At 46.5% G+C, this 20369-nt stretch overlaps 1 protein-coding gene across 5 annotated transcripts in view; it reads left to right on the plus strand.

The window, feature by feature from the left end:
* Positions 1-18225, plus strand: part of LOC140403129 (transportin-2) — a 46373-nt gene extending 28148 nt beyond the window's left edge. For all 5 annotated transcript variants that reach the window (XM_072490781.1, XM_072490785.1, XM_072490784.1 and 2 more), the window contains exons 14-24: positions 543-629; positions 1958-2065; positions 4971-5129; positions 6036-6123; positions 6709-6807; positions 7898-7993; positions 8621-8696; positions 9139-9238; positions 10285-10359; positions 11714-11846; positions 14851-18225. In XM_072490781.1, coding sequence (XP_072346882.1) covers positions 543-629; positions 1958-2065; positions 4971-5129; positions 6036-6123; positions 6709-6807; positions 7898-7993; positions 8621-8696; positions 9139-9238; positions 10285-10359; positions 11714-11821 — 996 coding nt within the window. In that variant the 3' untranslated portion in view covers positions 11822-11846; positions 14851-18225. The remainder of the gene's footprint in view (positions 1-542; positions 630-1957; positions 2066-4970; positions 5130-6035; positions 6124-6708; positions 6808-7897; positions 7994-8620; positions 8697-9138; positions 9239-10284; positions 10360-11713; positions 11847-14850) is intronic.
* The last annotated feature ends 2144 nt before the right edge of the window (positions 18226-20369 follow it).

A 20369-nucleotide genomic window follows, 5' to 3' on the forward strand; every position in this document is an offset into this window, starting at 1 on the left:
TCGTCCACTTAAGATGGATAAAGGGGGAAAATTCTCCTGAGGCTTGTGAGACTTTAGAATTTTCTTCCTCAAAAGGTTGTTGGCGGATGTAGGTAGATAATTGAAGAGCAAAGGGAAAGGTGAAAGGCTATTGCGAATAGGCAGCAATGTGAAGTTGAGGTTAAAATTAGATTGGCCGCCACGGTATTGAAGGTACAGTAGGCTCGAGGGGCTGAGTGGCCTGCTACTCGTACGTATGTTTGTGCACTTTGCTGGGTAGCTTTAAGCTGTGTCGGCAGTATTGGATGAGCTGTGACAATGGAGACCACCCAGGGCCTTTCTGTCTTGGTGTGCTCGCTCTGAATTAGCTTTGATTTTTGTGGCTGCAATGTTTATATACTTCTTTTAAATTAACAATGATCTATTCCCCGGAATCTGATGAACAAGTTCTGTACCACTTCCCATGGGCGACTGTGCTGTTTATTATGTTGGAAAGACGGGGATTATTTGTGTTCTGCTGCAAGTACAGACATTAATGGCAGAATGTTTCACTGCACCCACAGGAATACATCCAGAAGCTAATGCCCCCACTCATTCAGAAATGGAACGAGTTGAAGGATGAGGATAAGGACCTCTTCCCTCTGCTGGAGGTGAGTGTCCATTGGGCAGGATGGTACACCAGAAGACACTGGGGGTGGTGTTGTAGTTGTGTGACTATCAATGGGCTGCATGTTCTGTCTCTGCAAACGCAGCCACTGAAAAGCACAATAGAAACCTCTAGCGTCGCAGCACAGGAGGAGGATATTCGGATCCTTGTGCCTGTGACCCTCTTTGAACGAGCTGGCCATCTAATTCCTTTCCTCACCGTTTTTGAATATTTATCTCTCTGCCTTTATAAAGTTATGGATTGTGTTTCCGCCACTTTCTGCCAGGGGCGCGCACTCTTTGCTGAAAGATTTTCCCCTTATTTCCTCTGTCTTCCTGCTCACCTTAAATTCATCAATCTGGTTACTAACTCGTCAGCCAGTGGAAAGCGGATGTGTTCCTGTCACCCTATCATTGCGTGAATAAGGCCCCCTGCCCCCCATGATATTGGAGGTGGAACATTGCCTGGCCCTGCTCGGGCTATCCTAATGGCGCCCGACACAGTTCTGGATACGGAAACATTGGAGAACGTGCAAAATAGATTTATCAGAGTCTGAGATTACAGCTATCGGAAAAGATTCAAAGATTGGGGCTTTTATTTTTTTTAAAATAGAGAAGGCTTAGGCTAGTGCACCTGGCAAGAGACATTTGACCTTAAATAGCGTGGAGAAAATCCCAAAGTGAAAGAAAGGAGAATAGAAAAATGAGGTGGAAATAATGGAGGGAGACTTGTGGGGCGTACAGTCACTAGCACAGACTCTTTGGGCTGTATGTTCCCTGTAATTAACGTCCATGTTGTTCATTACGATGTCGGTGCGGTCTTTAAATGCTGCTTAGATTTGCCCATTTTGTCTGGCACTGAGCCTCAGTCCAGCAGGATTCCTGGTTTGATCATTGCTCAGTACTGATCTCCGCCCTAGAGGTGCCCGAGGGCTTGGAGAGGGCGCTAGCTTGGTTTACAATTCCAGACCACTGTCCAGACCTCGCCTCTTATGGAAGTCCTCATGAGGACAACATTGGGCTGATACACTTGACTTTCACTACTGCCCTTGGCACGGTATTCCAGCCCACAGTAAACACTGAGGAGACGAATAGAGAATTCAATGTGTTTACAGGGGTGATGGGGGGATTTCCTGGAAACTCGTATTGTATATAGTGAGTGCACCAGATTGCTCAGTTGACCTCTGCTGCTGTGATGGTTGAAGCTTCTATATTTCCTTGTACTTGTGTGAAGTATTGCCAATGATTTTGTTATAGATGTGGTTATTTCATGGCTGTTCCTATTGCCTCTAATTTGTGGTATTGGTACTCATTGTTCTTTATTCTTCCTTAGTGCCTCTCTTCAGTGGCCACTGCTCTGCAGAGCGGCTTCCTCCCCTACTGTGAGCCTGTCTATCAGCGGTGTGTGACGCTTGTGCAGAAGACACTTGCCCAGGCCATGGTAAGCTCTTTAGACTGGTGTTTGACTCCAAAGAACATGCATTGTGAAGTTTGACTTCTGTTTACTCATCGTCATCCAAAGTGTCTACACAGATTCAGTAGTGATGTGCATCCTGGCAGATGATGTATTGTCTGTAGCTGTTGCAGTGGGTGAGCTGGTGTGGGTGAGACATTCCAAACCCCATGGTCTTCTCTTCAGCCTTGTTTGGTTTTAATGCAGATTTGTTTGAGTGTTTAATCAGTCGCTATTCCAGTATAACCTCTCTGCTTGAGAGTGGAAGAGGTGGGCTTTGGGGAGGGGTTGTTGGGGCATTTGTTGGAATAGAGATTTGGCTATCGGCTGAGCTGTCCCTGAGCAGGACATGCTAACGGAACTGTCAACTTCTATTTTTATTCAGTGTGTTGCTGTAAACAGTTTAACTCCATTTGTTTGCTGTCTGTAGGTGGTGTTCATGGAATCATAAAAGGTTTACGGCCCAGAAAGGGGCCGCTTAGCCCATCGTGTCTGCGTCGCCAAAAAACCCAGTCCCCCTGCCTAATCTCACTGTCCAGCATTTGGTCTGTAGCTGTGCCGGTTACGAGGTACATATCCAGATACTTTCTAAATGAGCTGAGGGTTTCTGCCTCTCCTCCCCTTTTTCAAGCAGTGACTTCCAGACCCCTCGCAGCAACCCTCTGGGTGAAACCCTTTTCCTCCCCTCCCTCTAATCTTTCTACCAAACACTTTAAATCTATACCCCTTAGTCACTGACCTCTGTACTAAAGTAAATGGACCTTTCCCATCCACTCTATCCAGGCCCCTTATAATTTTATACATCTCAATCGAATCCCTCCCTCGGGCTCCTCTGCTGTGAGGAACAATCCCGGCCAAATTGATCTTTCCTCATTGCTGAAATTTCCCAGTCCTGACAACATCCTCGTAAATTTCTGTGTTCTGTCTTTAATGCAATTCGACCCTTTCTGTAATGATGTGGTCAGAATTGCTGGTTCTCCAGTTGTGACCAAAGTAATATTTTATATAATTCCAGTATAACCTCTCTGCTCTTGTATTATACTCTTTGTCTCAGCTGGGAAATGGAAGAATTCCAGATGCCTCCCTAACTACCGTATTGACCTGCCCTGCTTCCTTCACAGATCTGTGGCCATTCACTTCTTCCCCTACACCTCTCAGTCTCCTCCCATTTAATGTGTGATCCTTTCTCCCAAATACATCCAACGCCGGCATCTCCACATCCAAATACATTGTAAGATGTAGAAGCAGAAGTAGGCCTCTTGACCCACATGGGCTTTTATTTTTGTAACCAGTCTGGGACCTTGTCAAAAGCCTTGCTAAAATCATGTAGACCACATCAACTGCACTATCCTCATTAATCCTCCTTGTTACCTCAAGAAATTCAGTCAAACTAGTGGGGCACCACTGTCCCTTAATAAATCCATGCTGGCTTTCCTAATTAATCCATGCCTTTCTAAGTGACAGCTTTTCTGTCCCTCCTGATTGATTCCAATAATTTGCCCACTATTGAGGTCAGACTAACTGGTGGCCTGTCTGTCCCTCTTCAGTCTATCCTTGGCTCCTTTTTTACAACATTAGCAGACGTCCAATTCTCCAGCATCACATCTACATCCAGCGAGGATTGGAAAATAATGGACAGACCTTCTGCAATTTTCTCCCTGGTTTCTTTAAATGTTTCCAATTAAGGGGCAATTTAGCGTGGCCAATCCACCTACGCTGCACATCTTTGGTATGGGGGGCGGGGGGGTGAGACCCACGCAGACATGGGAGAATGTTCAAACTCCACAGTGACCCAGGGCTGGGATCGAACCCAAGTCCTCGGTGCCGTGAGGCAGCAGTGCTAACCACTGCACCGCCATGCCTCTCCTCCCTAGTTTCTTTTAACATTTGGGTTACATTTCATCTGGCTCGGGTGGTTTATTCACTTTCAAGGATTCTAATCCCATTAATGCCTCCTCTCTCCCTATGTTCATCACATCCAGTACTTGACTCCTCCTCCTGCTCCTCAACTACAATCTCTGTATCAACCCTCTCTTTTGTGAAGAGAGATGAAAAGTATTCATTAAGAACCCCATCTCTACCCACATCCTTCACCCCGACACAGAGGTTACCTTTTTGGTCTTTTATGGGCCCTACTCTTTCCTTCGTTATCCTCTCACTCTGAATGTATTTGATAAAACATCTTTGGGTTCTCTCTGATTTTACTCACTAATATTCTTTCATGCTCTCTCTTCACTTTCCTCATTTCCTTTTTGATTTCACCCCCTCACTTCCTGTTCTCCTCCTGACTTTCTGTAGTTCGAGTTCTCGGTGTCTGACATAAACTATCTTTTTCTGACCCTGTAAACTCCGTGACATCCGGGAGCCCTCGATTTGGCCATCCCCCTTTTCCTGTTCACTCTGAACCCCTTGAATCTCTCCTTTGAATGCCTCCCATTGCTCTCTCTGACACTGATTTACCTTCAGGTAGCCGCTTCCAGTCCACTTTTCACTTGGTTTGTAAAATTAGTCTTACCCCAATTTAGAACTTTAACCCTGTTCTCTGTTTGTCCTTTTCCATAATTATATTAACATTAATAGAATCATGATCACTACTGCCAAAATGAGCTCTCACTGTCACACTTCCACCTGTCCATATACATTTCCAAAAAATAAGTCCAGAGCCGCATCCTCTCTCGCTTCATGCCGGCCAACAAGGTTATCCTGAATGAATGAATTCTGTTCCCTCTGTTACTTTCACACTAAAACTTATCTGTTGAGAGGCTTGTTGTGAGATATGGTGTGCCTCAAACCCAACAACAGGTGCATATTTCGTGTAAACTACAAGGCACCATGATATTGCAGAATTCTAGACTGATTGGCACTGAGATTGTTTTGCTTTGGATGTTTGCAGATGTATAACACGCAGCCAGATCAGTACGAGGCTCCAGACAAAGACTTCATGATTGTAGCACTGGACCTATTGAGCGGCCTGGCGGAGGGGTTGGGTGGTAACGTGGAGCAGCTGGTAGCACGGAGCAACATCATGACTCTTCTTTTCCAGTGCATGCAGGTGAATGAAAAGGAAACTATATCAAACTTGGATTTCTGTGGGGCAGTTCATGAGCTCTGGTTTTCCTAATGTGCTTCGTAGGACGTGTAGTCACTGTAATGTACTGACGCGTGATGATCAACTTTTACAGCAAGGTCACAGGTAAAAAGCTAACTTTTCTCCTGTTGGTGTAAAGGTAAACAACTCTGCGAAGCTTCTGAATCGAAATGCGTACTCAACAACCTCTGAACTTTTAAATCCTGAGCATATTGCTGTCAACCTTTTGAATCCATTGTCCTTTTTGTGCGCATGTGGCTATAGGAGTGTTACGATGAGGTGTATATGCTTATTGTGCGGGAGCATGGACTTACAGCGCGATTTGTCCTGTTTATACAGTACTGAGTGATTAACAGGCTGCAGGATATCGGGAGAGTTCAGCTCTTCCAGTAATGCTCTGGTATCTTTCTACAACCACCCAATGGGGCAGAATGGAGCTGAAAGACTGCGCCTCCCTCATACTGTGCTGGTTTGTGTGCTCGAGCGGTGCTGGAATGGTTGACCTCTGGCTGCAATGAGACTCTACCATCAGCACTCTTGAGTGAAGGGGTAGATTTGCTGTTGTGGCTCTTGAGGCTGCACTGGGTGAAGTGGGATCTGAGAAGGCTGAATAAACGGTCTGACCCAGGCCCTGATGCTCAGTAACCTGAACTGTTCAATTCTAGACTGGACCTCGAGCATATCTCATACCAGGCCTGGTCCTCTTAACCTGGTTGTACAGTCCATTTAACTAGATAACTGGACAGGGAGCGGCAACTCCTGTTCATGAGGGAACTCTGGCTTGTTAAGCGAGATGAAGGTATGCTGGAAGGTTGATGAATTGATGCCTTGTTATTATGGGGTTTTGTGACCTGTGCTATCTCTCTCTAGGATACAATGCCTGAAGTTCGGCAGAGTTCATTTGCACTGTTGGGTGATCTGACCAAAGCCTGTTTCCAGCATGTCAAGCCATGTATAGGTGAGTACCTGTGTGTATAGGTGAGTGCCTGGGCCTCTGTGTACCTTGCTGTGCTGTTTAAGGCTGGAATGTTGCTGGTCTGTTAAAACACTGCCACCTCACTCCAAGGAGGTGGAGTGAACATTTGTATTGAAACTCTCTTGTGCTTAGAAGCCATGGATAATTGTATTTCTCACCTCTTGATGGTTCATATATTCATACTGTCAAGAGTTCCTTCAATATTCTTTTACTTGGCTTCAGATGCCTGCTGCTACTCCTCAGCCCAGATGTTGGGCAGGTGACCTGCGACTGACTGGCAGCCAGCTGGTATATGGGCAGCAGGGATGGTGACTGACCATAACCATTGGTGTTACCAAGTTGTCCCTGTACTGAGGAGCTGTTTTAATCTGAAGCCTTGCTCCAGGCACTGAGCTGGGGATGACCTGGACACTCAAATCCAGGTTCCAGGTGATCTCAGTGGGGTAGACGAGCTTTGTAAAGTGGAGTCAAAGCTGAAACATTTCCCAGTTATTACTCCGTTGATGTCATTTTGTTTTTAACTCCATTTCTCCTTCTGTTTTCTTCCTTCCCTCCTCTACCTCTTAGCTGAGTTCATGCCAATCTTGGGAACAAACCTGAACCCTGAGTTTATTTCGGTGTGCAATAATGCCACCTGGGCAATTGGCGAGATCTGCATGCAGATGGGTGAGTTGTTACTTTGAGTAAAGTCTGAAGAAGGCGAGGAGAGTGATGGAGTGTTTACTGAATCATTGTTTTCATCATATCTTTTCTTTATTCGTTCCTGTGCGTCGCAGGCTGAGCCAGCATTTACTGCCTATCCCTAATTGCCCGTGAGGGGCAGTTGAGAATCATCCACATTGCTGTGGGTCTGGAGTCACAGGTAGGCCAGACCGGGTAAGGACGGCAGATTTCCTTCCCTAAAGGACATTAGTTTTTACGACAATCGTCATTAGAATTTTAATTCCAGATTTTTATTGAATTCCAATTTCATCATCTACAGTGGTGGGATTTGAACCCGGGTCCCCAGAGTACTCTGGGTTACTAGTCCAGTGATAATACCACAACGCCAACGCCTCCCTCCTCTGATTGGAGACACAGTGAGATGAGATTTTTCTTGACTCCCCTCCTGACTCCCCAAAGCCTGTCCACCATCTACAAAGTACAAGTCAGGCGTGTGATAGAAACTACCTACTTGCCTGGATTAGTGCAGCTTCAACAACACCACGTGCTCTCAACACCATCCAGGACGAAGCTGGCTGCCTGATTATAAACATAGCAAACCCTCCACCACCGATGCACAGTAGCAGCCGTGTGTACCATCTACAAGATGCACTGCAACAAGGCTCCATAGACAGAACCTTCCAAACCTGCGACCATCTTAAGAGGACAAAGGCAACAGGTGTATGGGGGCATTGCCGCTTACAAGTTCCCCTCCAAGGCACTCACTGTCCTGATATGAAAATATATCTCCATTTCTTCAATGTCACTGGGTCACAATCCCGGGACACCCTTCTGAACCGCAGTTGAGTGTTCCTACAACTTGCAGGAGCTCTCCACCTTCCGGACAATTGGGATGGCCAGCAAATGCTGGTCTAGGCAGTAATACTCATCCCAAGAATGTATAAGAAAGGACCTTGAAATAATGATGAAGGGATGTTTTGTAACTCTCCTGTGAAATATTTTGGTGTGTCTTAGTATGTGAAAGATGCGATTGTGCATGTAATTGAAATATTAGTGGAGGTGGAATCTGAATATTAATCTCCTGCCCCGGCAGGTGCTGAGATGCAGCCGTATGTGTCGCTAGTTCTGAATAATTTAGTGGAGATCATCAACAGACCGAACACTCCCAAGACTCTGCTGGAGAACACGGGTAAGATACAAACTGATGTAGATGCCTTGGCTGTCCTGGCCCCAAACTTCGGCACAAAACTGAGCATGTGCGTTACGAAACCTGCTCAAACGATATTCCTGGCATGACCATGCCTACCGCTCGAGTTGCTGATCTGATGAATGCAAAGTGTCTTGAGTGCAGGGCAGGGGAATAACCAGCATCATTGAGCTATAGCCAGCAGATTTAGACTGTAGCCATAGCGTTAGCATTAGATAATTCAAAATAGAAGCTCCTATCATAAGACTGCTCTTCTATTGAGGTTTTTTATAGTTGGGGCATCATGACCGGCGCGGGCTTGGAGGGCCGAAGGGCCTGTTCCTGGGCTGTACTTTTCTTTGTTCTTCCTGTGTGTCCCCTGAGGATCTGTGGCTGTGAATACCAGATGAAAGCCACAGGCCAGGGCACCAGAGTGTTTATCAGGTGGGGTGGTAACTGTGGCTGCCTGCAACACTGCTGTGATGATTAGAAAATGCAGACATTTGAATCCTGAATTAAAGGATGTTGAACTTTTCTATTCTGAGCTCCGTGTTGACTCTGGGAGAAGTTCTAACTTGTGCTGATGATGCTGTTGGTTGATTTTCCTCTCTCTCTCATTCCTCCCTGCAGCTATAACCATTGGCCGTCTAGGTTATGTATGTCCCCAGGAAGTTGCACCCATGCTACAGCAGTTCATCCGACCATGGTGAGTGTTCATTTCCTTTTCCCTCCCTCTACTGTTTGGTTCCAGAACCATTTAATGTTTACAGTCCAGAGGTAAGGGGCAGGTTAGGCTCTCTGACCTCGGGAGGTGTACTGTCCACTCTGACTCTTCAGCCCAGCCTGGGACAGTGCAGTCTGCCAGATTCATTGTTATTTTTAAAATAAATTTAGAATACCCAATTCATTGGGTAATTTATCGTGGCCAATCCACCTACCCTGCACATCTTTGGGTTGCGGGGGGTGAGACCCATGCAAACTCCACACGAGCCGGGATCGATCCCGGGTCCTCGGCGTCGTGAGGCAGCAGTGCTAACCACTGCGCCACAGTGCCGCCTGCCAAGCTAGCCATAGCTTGAGGTAGTAAGTGGGGTGGAAATTCAAGCTTTGCGACATTTGGACTCTGAATGTGGCTTTGTAATTCCCAGGTGTACATCCTTGAGAAATATCCGTGATAATGAAGAGAAGGATTCTGCATTCCGTGGGATCTGTATGATGATTGGAGTGAATCCAGGGGGTGTGGTGCAGGTAAGGAAATTATTTGCTGTCTGAAGTGTCACAGTCCTCGGTCGGTGCTGAGTTGGCTGATCTCAAATTGAGCGACTTGTGATCGGGCGTCAACCAGAGTTCCTGCTTCTGATCACAATCTAGGAACTCCTGCAAAATATAGATATTGGATGAATACAGAATTGACCTCCTCTAGAATGGCTCATGCTGCCCTTATTAGGTTCACTTGAATGACGGAGTCTGTGGATGTGTGCCTCTAGATTGGAGCTAGGACTCGGCACAGTCATGTGGGAAGAGGCAGAGTTGTAATGAGGTGTTCCCCAGTTGCAGGCATTCTGAGATACTGGAGTTAATCGGCAATGTTACTGCACTTGCTGCAGTCGGCTTTGCCTTTTTAATGTATTTGCTGGTGCCTGGTTAGACCCCACTGGGAGTCACTGGGAGCAGTTCTAGGCACCACACCTTAGGAAGGCTGTTTTGGCCTTGGAGGGAGAGCATCGTAGGTTTACACAATTGATACCTGGATTACAGGGCTTGAGTTACGGGGAGAGATTACTCAAATTAGACCTGTTTTCGCTAGAATGTAGAAGGCTTAAGAATGTGATCTGTTCAAAGTATTCAAGACATTAACAGAGAAAGACAGGGTAGATAAAGATAAACTATTTCCACTGGTTGGAGATTCTGAAACTAGGGGGCATAGTCTAAAAATTAGGACCAGACATTTCAGGAGAGATGTTCTGAAGAACTTCTTCACTCAAAGGATGGTAGAAGTTTGGAACTCTCCCACACAGCAGGTGAAGCTCGATCTGTTGATAATTTTAAATCTGAGACAGATAGATTTTTGCTAAGCTAAGTTATTAATGGCTATGGACCAAAGGCAGGTTAATGGAGTTAGGTCACAGATCAGCCACGACCTCAATGAATGGCGGGGCAGCTCTAGGGGCTGAATGGCCTTCTCCTGTTCCTATGCCTGTTTTAAGCAGCTTCTGTACATAACTGGGCCGTGCACATCCATTGCATTCATGTGCAAGTTAACAGATTAAAACTGAACATTGTGTTTCTTGTAGGACTTCATCTTCTTCTGCGATGCTGTTGCTTCATGGGTGAGTCCGAAGGATGACCTGCGTGACATGTTCTACAAGGTGGGTGTCCATTCTGTCCCCTCTCTCACCTGCACTTTCACTCGCCCTCAACCAATCCCTTCCCGAGCTGTTACTGTTGGTTGGTCACTGTTGCTACTTGCTCAGTGTTTGAACTGTAGTGTTGCTGTTGTCGGGTGGGATGTACAGCATGATGGTCAGAATAACCCGCAAGGAACTGGGCCGTCACGTCACTCTTGGTGGATGTGCTGGTTAGCGATCGAATCTCTGTATTGGGGAACTTGAACTCACATCAACACTTCATTGTTTCTCTTGGCTTATGGCATGCCTTTTAAAAAAATAAATTTAGAGTACCCAATTCATTTTGTCCAATTAAGGGGCAATTTAGCGTAGCCAATCCACCTACCCTGCACATCTTTGGGTTGTGGGGGTGAAACCCACGCAAACACGGGGAGAATGTGCAAAACTCCACACGGCAGTGACCCAGAGCCGGGATCGAACCTGGGACCTCGGCGCCGGTGGCATGCCTTTTGGGGGGGACATGTTTTTGGGTCTCTGAGATGCTCTCGGTCTTGGATTTTGATGTGTACGCTGACAGCATCCAGCTCTTCCTCTCTGACCTCTGCTCCTCAGCCTCAAAGTGCGCGCCCCACAAGGCATATTGAATGAGCTGAAATGTCCTCCAATTGAACGTGGGGACGACTGAAGTTATTTTTCCCCGTCACCACCTGTTTCCTGGCCATTCCATCCCACTGTTTGAAACCCCCATGGTCTATTTGAACTGGAGCTGAACTTCCCCACATCCCCTCAATCAAGATCAACTCTTCTACCTCTGTTCACTGCTCATCTCCGAGCCTGCCTTCTGCTGTTTCCCTCCTACCTCCAGACGTCTGAGCTACTGTAGGTTGTGGAATTTCCTCTCAACCCCTCCTTTAAGCTGCTACTTAAAGGTTTGGCCACCTGTCCTTGTGTCTTTGGCGCAGTTTTAATTATTTAATTACTCTGGTGAAACACACAAGGATATTTTGTTACATTAGCGACAGTTCCATGAATTTAGTTGTGTGAATCCTGGCAACCAAATCCGTTGCAACATAGGTGAGTGATTAGTGATCCAGCCCCCACCCCCAGGTCATGTAGCACAGACTCCAGGTGGAAACAGGTGGCCTGCAGTGTATGGGTTACTGTGATATTGGATGATGCATTTACCCCACTTTAAATTTTGTGTTACTTGCTGCAGTGAAAACCATAGGCAGAAAGGAGATTTTATCCGTGATGCTTCCTGTCTTGAGTCAGTTGCGTTACCACTCTAAGAACTCTTAATGAATGACGAGGTTTCACCAAGTCCTATTATTCGCTACTTTCTAACATTACAATGGGTGTTTGTCTTGTCTTCCAGATCCTGCATGGCTTCAAGGAACAGGTTGGTGAGGAGAACTGGCAACAGTTTTCAGAACAGTTCCCGCCACTTCTGAAGGAGCGACTGTCTGCGTTCTATGGCGTATAGCTGAAATTAAGGGACACAATGTCAGGTGAGCATCCTGAGGCCAGCCAGGCATAGCTTAGGGTTTGACCCGAGGAGAGCAGCATCTCCCTGACCCGGCTTGCTCACCAGCTGTCTTTGGGATTTGGTGTGTTGTTGGAAGCTGTCTGGTCTCCAGGTGTCTGATTCCGATTCTCCGCATCAGAAGTGGGGAACGCAGAAATGGCGGAGATGCTAAATCAATATTTTGTTTCCGTTTTCACGGTGGAGGACACTAGTACCATCCCTATAGGAAGGGGCAATTTAGAGGTGAGGGGGTGGAACTTGGCACAATCGGCATCAATAGGGAAACAGTACTCAACAAACCACTGAGATTGAGGCAGACCAGCCCCAGGGCTGATGGCCGACATCCTAGGGCATCTCTGGGTGTTAAAGAAAGTGGCAGCAGAGATGGTAGATCCATCAGTTATAATATTCCCAAATTTCCTAAACATGGGAAAGGTTCCAGTGGATTGGAAAAATGCTAATTCTTATTCAAAAAGGGAGGGAGGCAGAATGTAGCAAATTACAGACCAGTTAGTTTAACATCTGTTAGGAAATTGTTAGAATCCATTATTAAGGAAGTAACATCAGGACATTTGGAAATCAAAATGCAATCCATCAGAGTCAGCATGGTTCCATGACTCAATGGGCCAAATGGCCTAATTCTGCTCCTATATCTTATGAAGGCTAAATCATGTTTGACTAATTTGGCAAAGTTCTTCAAAGTCCTTCTGCACTGTAAATTCTGTGAAGAAAAGATGTAGTAAGCCAAGTAGATAATAGGGATCTTGTAGACGTGGTATATCTGGACTGCCAGAAGGCATTTGTTAAGGTGCCACACAGAAGATTAGATCACATGGGAATTAGGGGTAATTTATTAACTTGGATAGAAGACTGGCTGACGGACAGAAGACAGAGTCGGGATAAATGGATGTTTTTCTAGATGGTAAGATGTACTTTGTGAGGTGCCACAGGGTTCGGTCCTTGGGGCCCCAATCTATTTTACAATCACCTGAGGAAGGAGCTGCGCTCTGAAAGCTAGTGTTTGAAACAAACCTGTTGGACTTTAACCTGGTGTTGTAAGACTTCTTATTGTGCTCACCCCAGTCCAACGCCGGCATCTCCACATCATAAAATAGGAGGGACAGTAAGTTGCAGTGAGGAAATAAGAACCGTACAAATGGATATAGATTGGTTAGGAGAGTGGGCCAAAATGTGGCAGATGGAGTTTAACATGGATAAGTGTGAGCTCATCCATTTTGGTTGGAAAGGTGGAAAGGCAACTTATTATCTAAATGGGGAGAGACTTCGGGGTGCTCCGGTGCAGCGAGATCTGGGTATCCTTGTTCATGAGTCACAGAAAACGGCAGGCAATAAAAAAAGCAAATGGAATGTTGGCATTTATAGCTAAAGGAAGAGAGTATAAAGGTAAGGATGTGCTGGAACTATACACGGCATTGGGGAGACCGCATCTGGAGTATTGCGCACAGTTTTGGTCCCCTTATTTGAGGAAAGATGTAGTGACATTGGAGGCAGTTCAGAGGAGGTTCACTAGGTTGATTCCAGAGATGAGGGGTTTGTCGTAAGAGGAGAGATTGTGCAGTTTAGGCCGATACTCTCTAGAGTTTAGAAGAATGAGGGGAGATCAAATTGAAGTGTACAAGATGCTGAAAGGTGTGGATAAAGTAGACGTGGAGCGGGTGCTTCCTCTTGTGGGGCATTCTAAAATGAGAGGTCATAGTCTCAGGAGAAGGGGCAGCAAATTTAAAACAGAGATAAACAACTTCTCCCAGAGGGTCGTGAATCTGTGGAATTCACAACATAGATACATAGAAGATAGGAGCATAAGGAGGCCTTTTGGATCTTCGAGCCTGCTCCATCATTCATCACGATCATGGCTGATCATCCAACTCAATAGCCTAATCCTGCCTTCTCCCCATAGCCTTTGATCCCATTCTCCCCATGTGCTATATCCAGTTGTTTTTTTTTAATTTAGAGTATCCAATTCATTTTTTCCAATTAAGGGACAATTTAGCGTGGCCAATCCACCTACTTGCACATCTTTGGGGTTGTGGGAAACCCACGCAAACTCGGGGAGAATGTGCAAACTCCATACTGACAGTGACCCAGAGTCGGGATTGAACCTGGGACCTCCGTACCGTGAGGCAGCAGTGCCAACCACTGCACCGCCATGCTGCCCCAATATATTCAACGTTTTAGCATCAACTACTTCCTGTGGCAATGAATTCCACAGTCTCACCACTCCTTTGTGTGAAGAAGAGTCTCCTTATCTCTGTCCGAAATGCCCTGAATCCTAAGACTGTGACCCCTGGTGCGGTGGATGCTGGGACAGTGAGTAAATTTAAGGAGGAGTTAGACAGATTTTTATTTGGCAATGGGTTGAAGGGTTACGGAGAACGGGCAGGACGATGAAGTTGAGGCCAGGATGAGATCAGCCATGATCGTAGTTCTTGTGTTCTGAGAAAGAACTATTCTGTCTAATTCCACCTTCCAGCTCTTGGTCTGTAGCCCTGTGGGTAACAGCACCTCAAGCACAAATCTGGTGTTCTTGATTAATGAGGAGATATCTTGGTTAATAAGGGGATCAGGGGTTACAGGGAGAAGGCAGGAGAATGGGGATGAGAAACATATCAGCCATGATGGAATGTTGGAGCAAACAGGATTAGGCCATTTCGCTCATTCTGATGTACTGGAAATCAGAATGTTTTCTCAAAGGGATTTAAAATGGGAATGAGGTCGGGAAGTCCATTCTACTCCAGCACTGAAAGGAATCCTGGTGCCTGGCACTGGTCTGTCCTGGCAGAATGTGCACTGGCAGAGATTCTTGACACTGCTCGGGTCTGTTTTGTGGAATGGGGAGGAGCAATTAATTGTGGAATTTAAGGCTGATTCATTGACCGTTAGGTTCCTTGCGATTTTGTTGTTTTTATTAATTTCTGATATGCTCTGGATTAATACTAAAGTCTTTCTCTCTCTCCTTTTTTTGTCAGGTTTCTGTTGCTGGGAGGGCTACTGGGAAATCATCCACATCTAAGAGTTGCACTGCCCGTCATTGGGGGGTTAGGGTGGAGTTGGTGGGACTAAAAACGTGCCCCCTTTCTCCGGAAATATCGGGGGAAAAACAGCCTCTAAACCAGAGCAAACTGGATTAATTTGGCAGCAAGATCTGGGACACCTTCTTCTTTCTGAAGAGGGAATCTGCCACTACACACGGGACATTCCAAAGATCCCGAGGGTCAAATCTCTCAGTTGGACAACTCGGGAGGGGGCAAAGTGTGGGGAAATTTAGGAAAATAAATTAACATATAGGCAAGCGTAGTGAAGAATTCCACAAGATAAATAAAATCAGCTAGATTCAAACGGCCGTGTCCACCTAAATTTGGGACATTTACAAGTCTGAGGCTTGTGCCGTGGTTAAAGAGTAGAAGTTTTTAAAAGAAAACAAACTTTTTTTAACACATTAAAATTAGAAAGCATACCAAGCTTTGTACTGTCGCATAGATACCCCAGCAGTCGTCAAAAAGAGAGTCACTGTTTAAAGCTAGACTGCATGGAGGTGAGCTGAAATAGTCTAGTGACCTCTGAATAGAACGTAATGAGTGGTAATGTGTGTGTGTAGATCAAGGCTTCACTATCTTTTCCGATTGGGTTGTAAAGGATCGTCCGATGTGGACTGACGCTCGCTCAGCTTTCCGCTCCCCTCGAGAGGCCGGATGTGGGTAGGAGAGGCTGGTGTGAAAGCCTGCACCTTGATACTGTAATGAAGCATGTCTGTACCGTCATGCTGTGGCAATGCCCTGTCAAACAATGGAACTATTTGGGTTTGTTTTTTTTGTGATAATGTGCTGCTGCATTCTCTTGTCTTCATATCCTTAAAACAGAAGTGTAAACTAGAATGGCAAGTGTTCAAAGAAAAAAAAACACAAACCTTTTCTAAAAAGACTCTTGGTTGCACTTGTGACCTTTTTTTAAAAAAAAGATATTAATTATTTAGCTCTGTGTAACTGAACAATTTGACCCATGTGTCTGATTGGATTCTGGTGAAGTGTTGACCTTTGACTGGACGGCCCCACGGACTGACCAGTCTGTAGCTGCTGTATTAGGCGATGGGATAAGCACAAGTGTTGAATAGCTTTGGAACTGGGTGCTAGAGGGGGAGCTGGGAAATATATTTACTGTGGCATCTTAGTGTATTGGCTGGGATTTCATGTTCCCAGATTGAGCCCTTCCAATTGAGAATTTTTAGCAATTTGTTTCCAATTCCAATCAGTGATTGGTGTCAAATGCAGTGATTTCATGTTGGAAGTGCCCTCCCACCCCCTCTTTAAATTTGCCCTTACCAAAAGGAAACTATGATTTCCTGCTGTTTTGATCACCTCTGTGCCAACTTGCCCTGATAAAAATGTGCAGACTGATGGGTACAGCCTGTTATAACAGCCCTGTGAACCAGTCAAGGGGTAATGTTGGCTGGTAAGCTGCTTGTAGTGACCTGTAATTTCTTTCTCTCTTGCTCACACGGTTAGTCAGCAATGTTGCCTTGCTGCCCAGTTTGAGGGATTATTGAAATAGTTTCAATATCAATTCTGATTCGCCTGTATAATTCCTGGATGGATGTTCTGAACAGATTGCAGCTCCCTGATTCACTGCACCAATTTTTGATGAGGACCTTTTCACTCCATTTTGGTCGCCACTGGCCAGTTCTGGGCGGCCCCCACAGGCCCCCGGTGCCTTGTTTGTTTGTGTCAGCTTTGGCAGTCTGTGCTGCTTGCCTGAGGGCCTTTAATCTGAACCCTGGTTGTCCTTAACACGTACATGCACGCTATTGGGGTCTGTTACAGTAGCCAGGATTGGGACAGACCAGACCGAGGACCTCCTGACTGAATTCCCTCTGATGAATTGTTCATTTATCTTGAGTTGCGGTATTGGGGAAGGAGGTCTCTTTTCAGTGCAAGGTTCTGTAACAATTCCTGCATGTACTAATTTCAGCCAGCATCTTTTGACCTCACTGAATATGTTTGACAAATTCTTAACTATTTTTAACAATTGAGTGAGAAATTCTACTTGGTTTGACATGGTTGAATGCTGCATGACTTGCATCCATCATTGAGTTGGTGAGAGATGGAGATGTTCAGGGCCTCATTTCTCTGATGGTGTATCGAACAAGCCGAGCTGTCTGCCATCCAAGTCCAGCGGGAGTCCAGTCGTGTTTTTAATGAATTCTGGGTGTTGGAGGGTGAAGAATGTGCTTTTGTCACTGAGTGAAGGGGCGTGTCAAGGAGCATTGTCACTGGTGCATTCTCACAACACCACCCAACGCTGGGTGAGCTTACAGATCATGTTGACCCTTCAATATGCATAAGGGCCTGATGTTGGCAGGATGGGGCTTGCTCCTAGTCACATGGTGTTATGTGGTGCACAAGGAGGAATATTGGGCTAGTATTCGCCATCCAGTCCCGATCCTTGCAGCAGCATGCTGACTGAGTTTCTGTTTCCTTGTCTTTTCTGCCGCTAAAGATTTCATTCCTTGTATTTTTTTTAACCTTGAGGGACCTCCAACTATATTCGTTTTGGTTGATATCATGGGTTTGAACTTCCTACAAACATTCCCAGAAGGAGAACCTTCCCCAAGCATTGAATAGAATCATACCACGGGGGATTTTGAATTGTTTTATGGAGCAGTGCCTGGCATGGGTGATGCTGACACTTGGCTGCTATGACCGATCCTGGAACTGCCCTTTGAAAGGATTGTGGAGTAACAGGAAGCACCTGGCGTTCACTGGGATTTTACTGCCAGTTAATGGACCAGTGAAAGGACTGAAAACTGTGATACTCGTCACCTTTCTAAAGTGATCCAAATTATTATTTTTTTTTTTGAACAGCCATCAACAGTGGGGAGATGTCCTTGTTTTGTGTTGGTTCCAAAGAACCTGATCAATTCTCTGCTTGATGTTCCTGCCAGTCAATTGTATGTTTGTGTGAGCCTATTAATTTATTAATGTTGTGTGTTTAGCTGAGAGCTGTGGCCCCTCACAGCAGCAGCATTGAAGTGCGAGTGAGCGTTAGAGATGAATGAATCTGTTCAAGGGTTCATAGTGCTGCGCTGCTTGACTGCTGGAAGCAAATAGTTGGATTTACCTGGCGGTACCTTGGGGCTGACTGATTAGCTACTTCTGGGCTGTCAGCATTGCATGTGTAATATGGTGCTTGCCTGAAATATTATTCGTAGAAATAAACAGCATTGTATTGTCATGCTAATGTAATCCAAATGTATCCCGAGTATATTCTGGCAGATGAGGAATGGGGGGGTGCGGGTTACAAGATCAGACCGATCAGGCTGGAAAGTAAAGAGGTTTTTGTTGTCTCCATCTTGTCTCCATTCACTCATTTCCATGGGCAAGGAGGGAAATCAAAGCCGTTTTAACAGGAGGGTATTGGCTGAAAGGGTGGGCAGATGCTGCAAACAGCTGGAACTGAGGAAATGTACTGGAGCCCCATTCCCCATGGATTTGGGAGGAAATGACAAACCTTTCTAGGGAGCTGAGATATTTATTTGTAACACAATTCCATTGTATCATTTTAATCTTTTTATATAGTTGTTGAAAAATATTGTCTCTCTCCGTCTCTCTCTCTCTCTCACTCCGCCTCTGTCTCGCTCTCACTCCGCCTCTGTCTCGCTCTCACTCCGCCTCTGTCTCGCTCTCACTCCGCCTCTGTCTCGCTCTCACTCCGCCTCTGTCTCGCTCTCACTCCGCCTCTGTCTCGCTCTCACTCCACCTCTGTCTCGCTCTCACTCCGCCTCTGTCTCGCTCTCACTCCGCCTCTGTCTCGTTCTCTCTCCGCCTCTGTCTCGCTCTCTCTCCGCCTCTGTCTCGCTCTCTCTCTCTCCGCCTCTGTCTCGCGCTCCCTCTGTCTTGCGCTCTCTCTGTCTTGCGCTCTCTCTGTCTTGCGCTCTCTCTGTCTTGCGCTCTCTCTGTCTTGCGCTCTCTCTGTCTTGCGCTCTCTCTGTCTTGCGCTCTCTCTGTCTTGCGCTCTCTCTGTCTTGCGCTCTCTCTGTCTTGCGCTCTCTCTGTCTTGCGCTCTCTCTGTCTTGCGCTCTCTCTGTCTTGCGCTCTCTCTGTCTTGCGCTCTCTCTCTGTCTCGCGCTCTCTCTGTCTCGCGCTCTCTCTCTGTCTCGCGCTCTCTCTCTGTCTGTCTCGCGCTCTCTCTGTCTGTCTCGCGCTCTCTCGGTCTGTCTCGCGCTCTCTCGGTCTGTCTCGCGCTCTCTCTCTCGGTCTGTCCTGCTCTCTCTCTCTCGGTCTGTCCCGCTCTCTCTCTCTCGGTCTGTCCCGCTCTCTCTCTCTCGGTCTGTCCCGCTCTCTCTCTCTCGGTCTGTCCCGCTCTCTCTCTCTCTCGGTCTGTCCCGCTCTCTCTCTCTCTCGGTCTGTCCCGCTCTCTCTCTCTCGGTCTGTCCCGCTCTCTCTCTCTCGGTCTGTCCCGCTCTCTCTCTCTCGGTCTGTCCCGCTCTCTCTCTCTCGGTCTGTCCCGCTCTCTCTCTCTCTCGGTCTGTCCCGCTCTCTCTCTCTCTCGGTCTGTCCCGCTCTCTCTCTCTCTCTCGGTCTGTCCCGCTCTCTCTCTCTCTCTCGGTCTGTCCCGCTCTCTCTCTCTCTCTCGGTCTGTCCCGCTCTCTCTCTCTCTCTCGGTCTGTCCCGCTCTCTCTCTCTCTCGGTCTGTCCCGCTCTCTCTCTCTCTCTCGGTGTGTCCCGCTCTCTCTCTCTCTCCCCTGTGTCCTCTTGTCCGATCCAGATAACAAGCCATGTGTGTTGGGATTGGCTGAGTGAATTCTTTGGCCATCTCGTTGTGATGGACTCTTGTACCTGTGGCCTCTTCCTTGCTGTGAATCACTTTGTGCTCCAGGAGGTGGGGTGTTGCTAATCGCAATGACTTATAAGAAATGGTTTAACATTTTTTATATATCCTGTCGATGGTTAATTGAAGTCCTCCGCAGCCAAAACTAACCACATTTAATTCTCATGAGTTTTTAACAACCCTGATTAACATTTTTGTGGGGCTGAGTTTACAAAATGGATTATGTGAAGGAAGAATACTGTCTCATTAAACTGGACATTGGTTCAGGCAAAGGGAGTATCTGAACAAACTACAGTCTCCCACTGTGCCCTTTGCCATTCCCTGCTGACACTTATTATCACCTCCTGTCTATTCAAGTGGAAATTCCTAATGCCCACTGTCCTTGGCTGCTACTGGGAAAATCCAAGCTCTGTTCAAACACCACTCCTTCACTAAAACTAGTTACAATATTTGATCCTGGGAAGATGCCAGCTGGTAATTGGGTGCAGCATCAAGAGGAAATCATTGTTTAAAACCCATTGGTTGTCTGGAGAGGGGGAGAGACTAGATCAAAACTAGCCTCAGCAAATCAGCCGCTGCCCCTGTCTATGTACAGGCAAGATTGCAGCAGTGTGGGGACAGTCTTTGGGAGGACACTGAGTGAGTGCTTGGGGAGGTAGTGTCC

The sequence above is a fragment of the Scyliorhinus torazame genome, chromosome 27 (genome assembly GCF_047496885.1).
Source record: "Scyliorhinus torazame isolate Kashiwa2021f chromosome 27, sScyTor2.1, whole genome shotgun sequence".
NCBI lineage: Eukaryota > Metazoa > Chordata > Chondrichthyes > Carcharhiniformes > Scyliorhinidae > Scyliorhinus > Scyliorhinus torazame.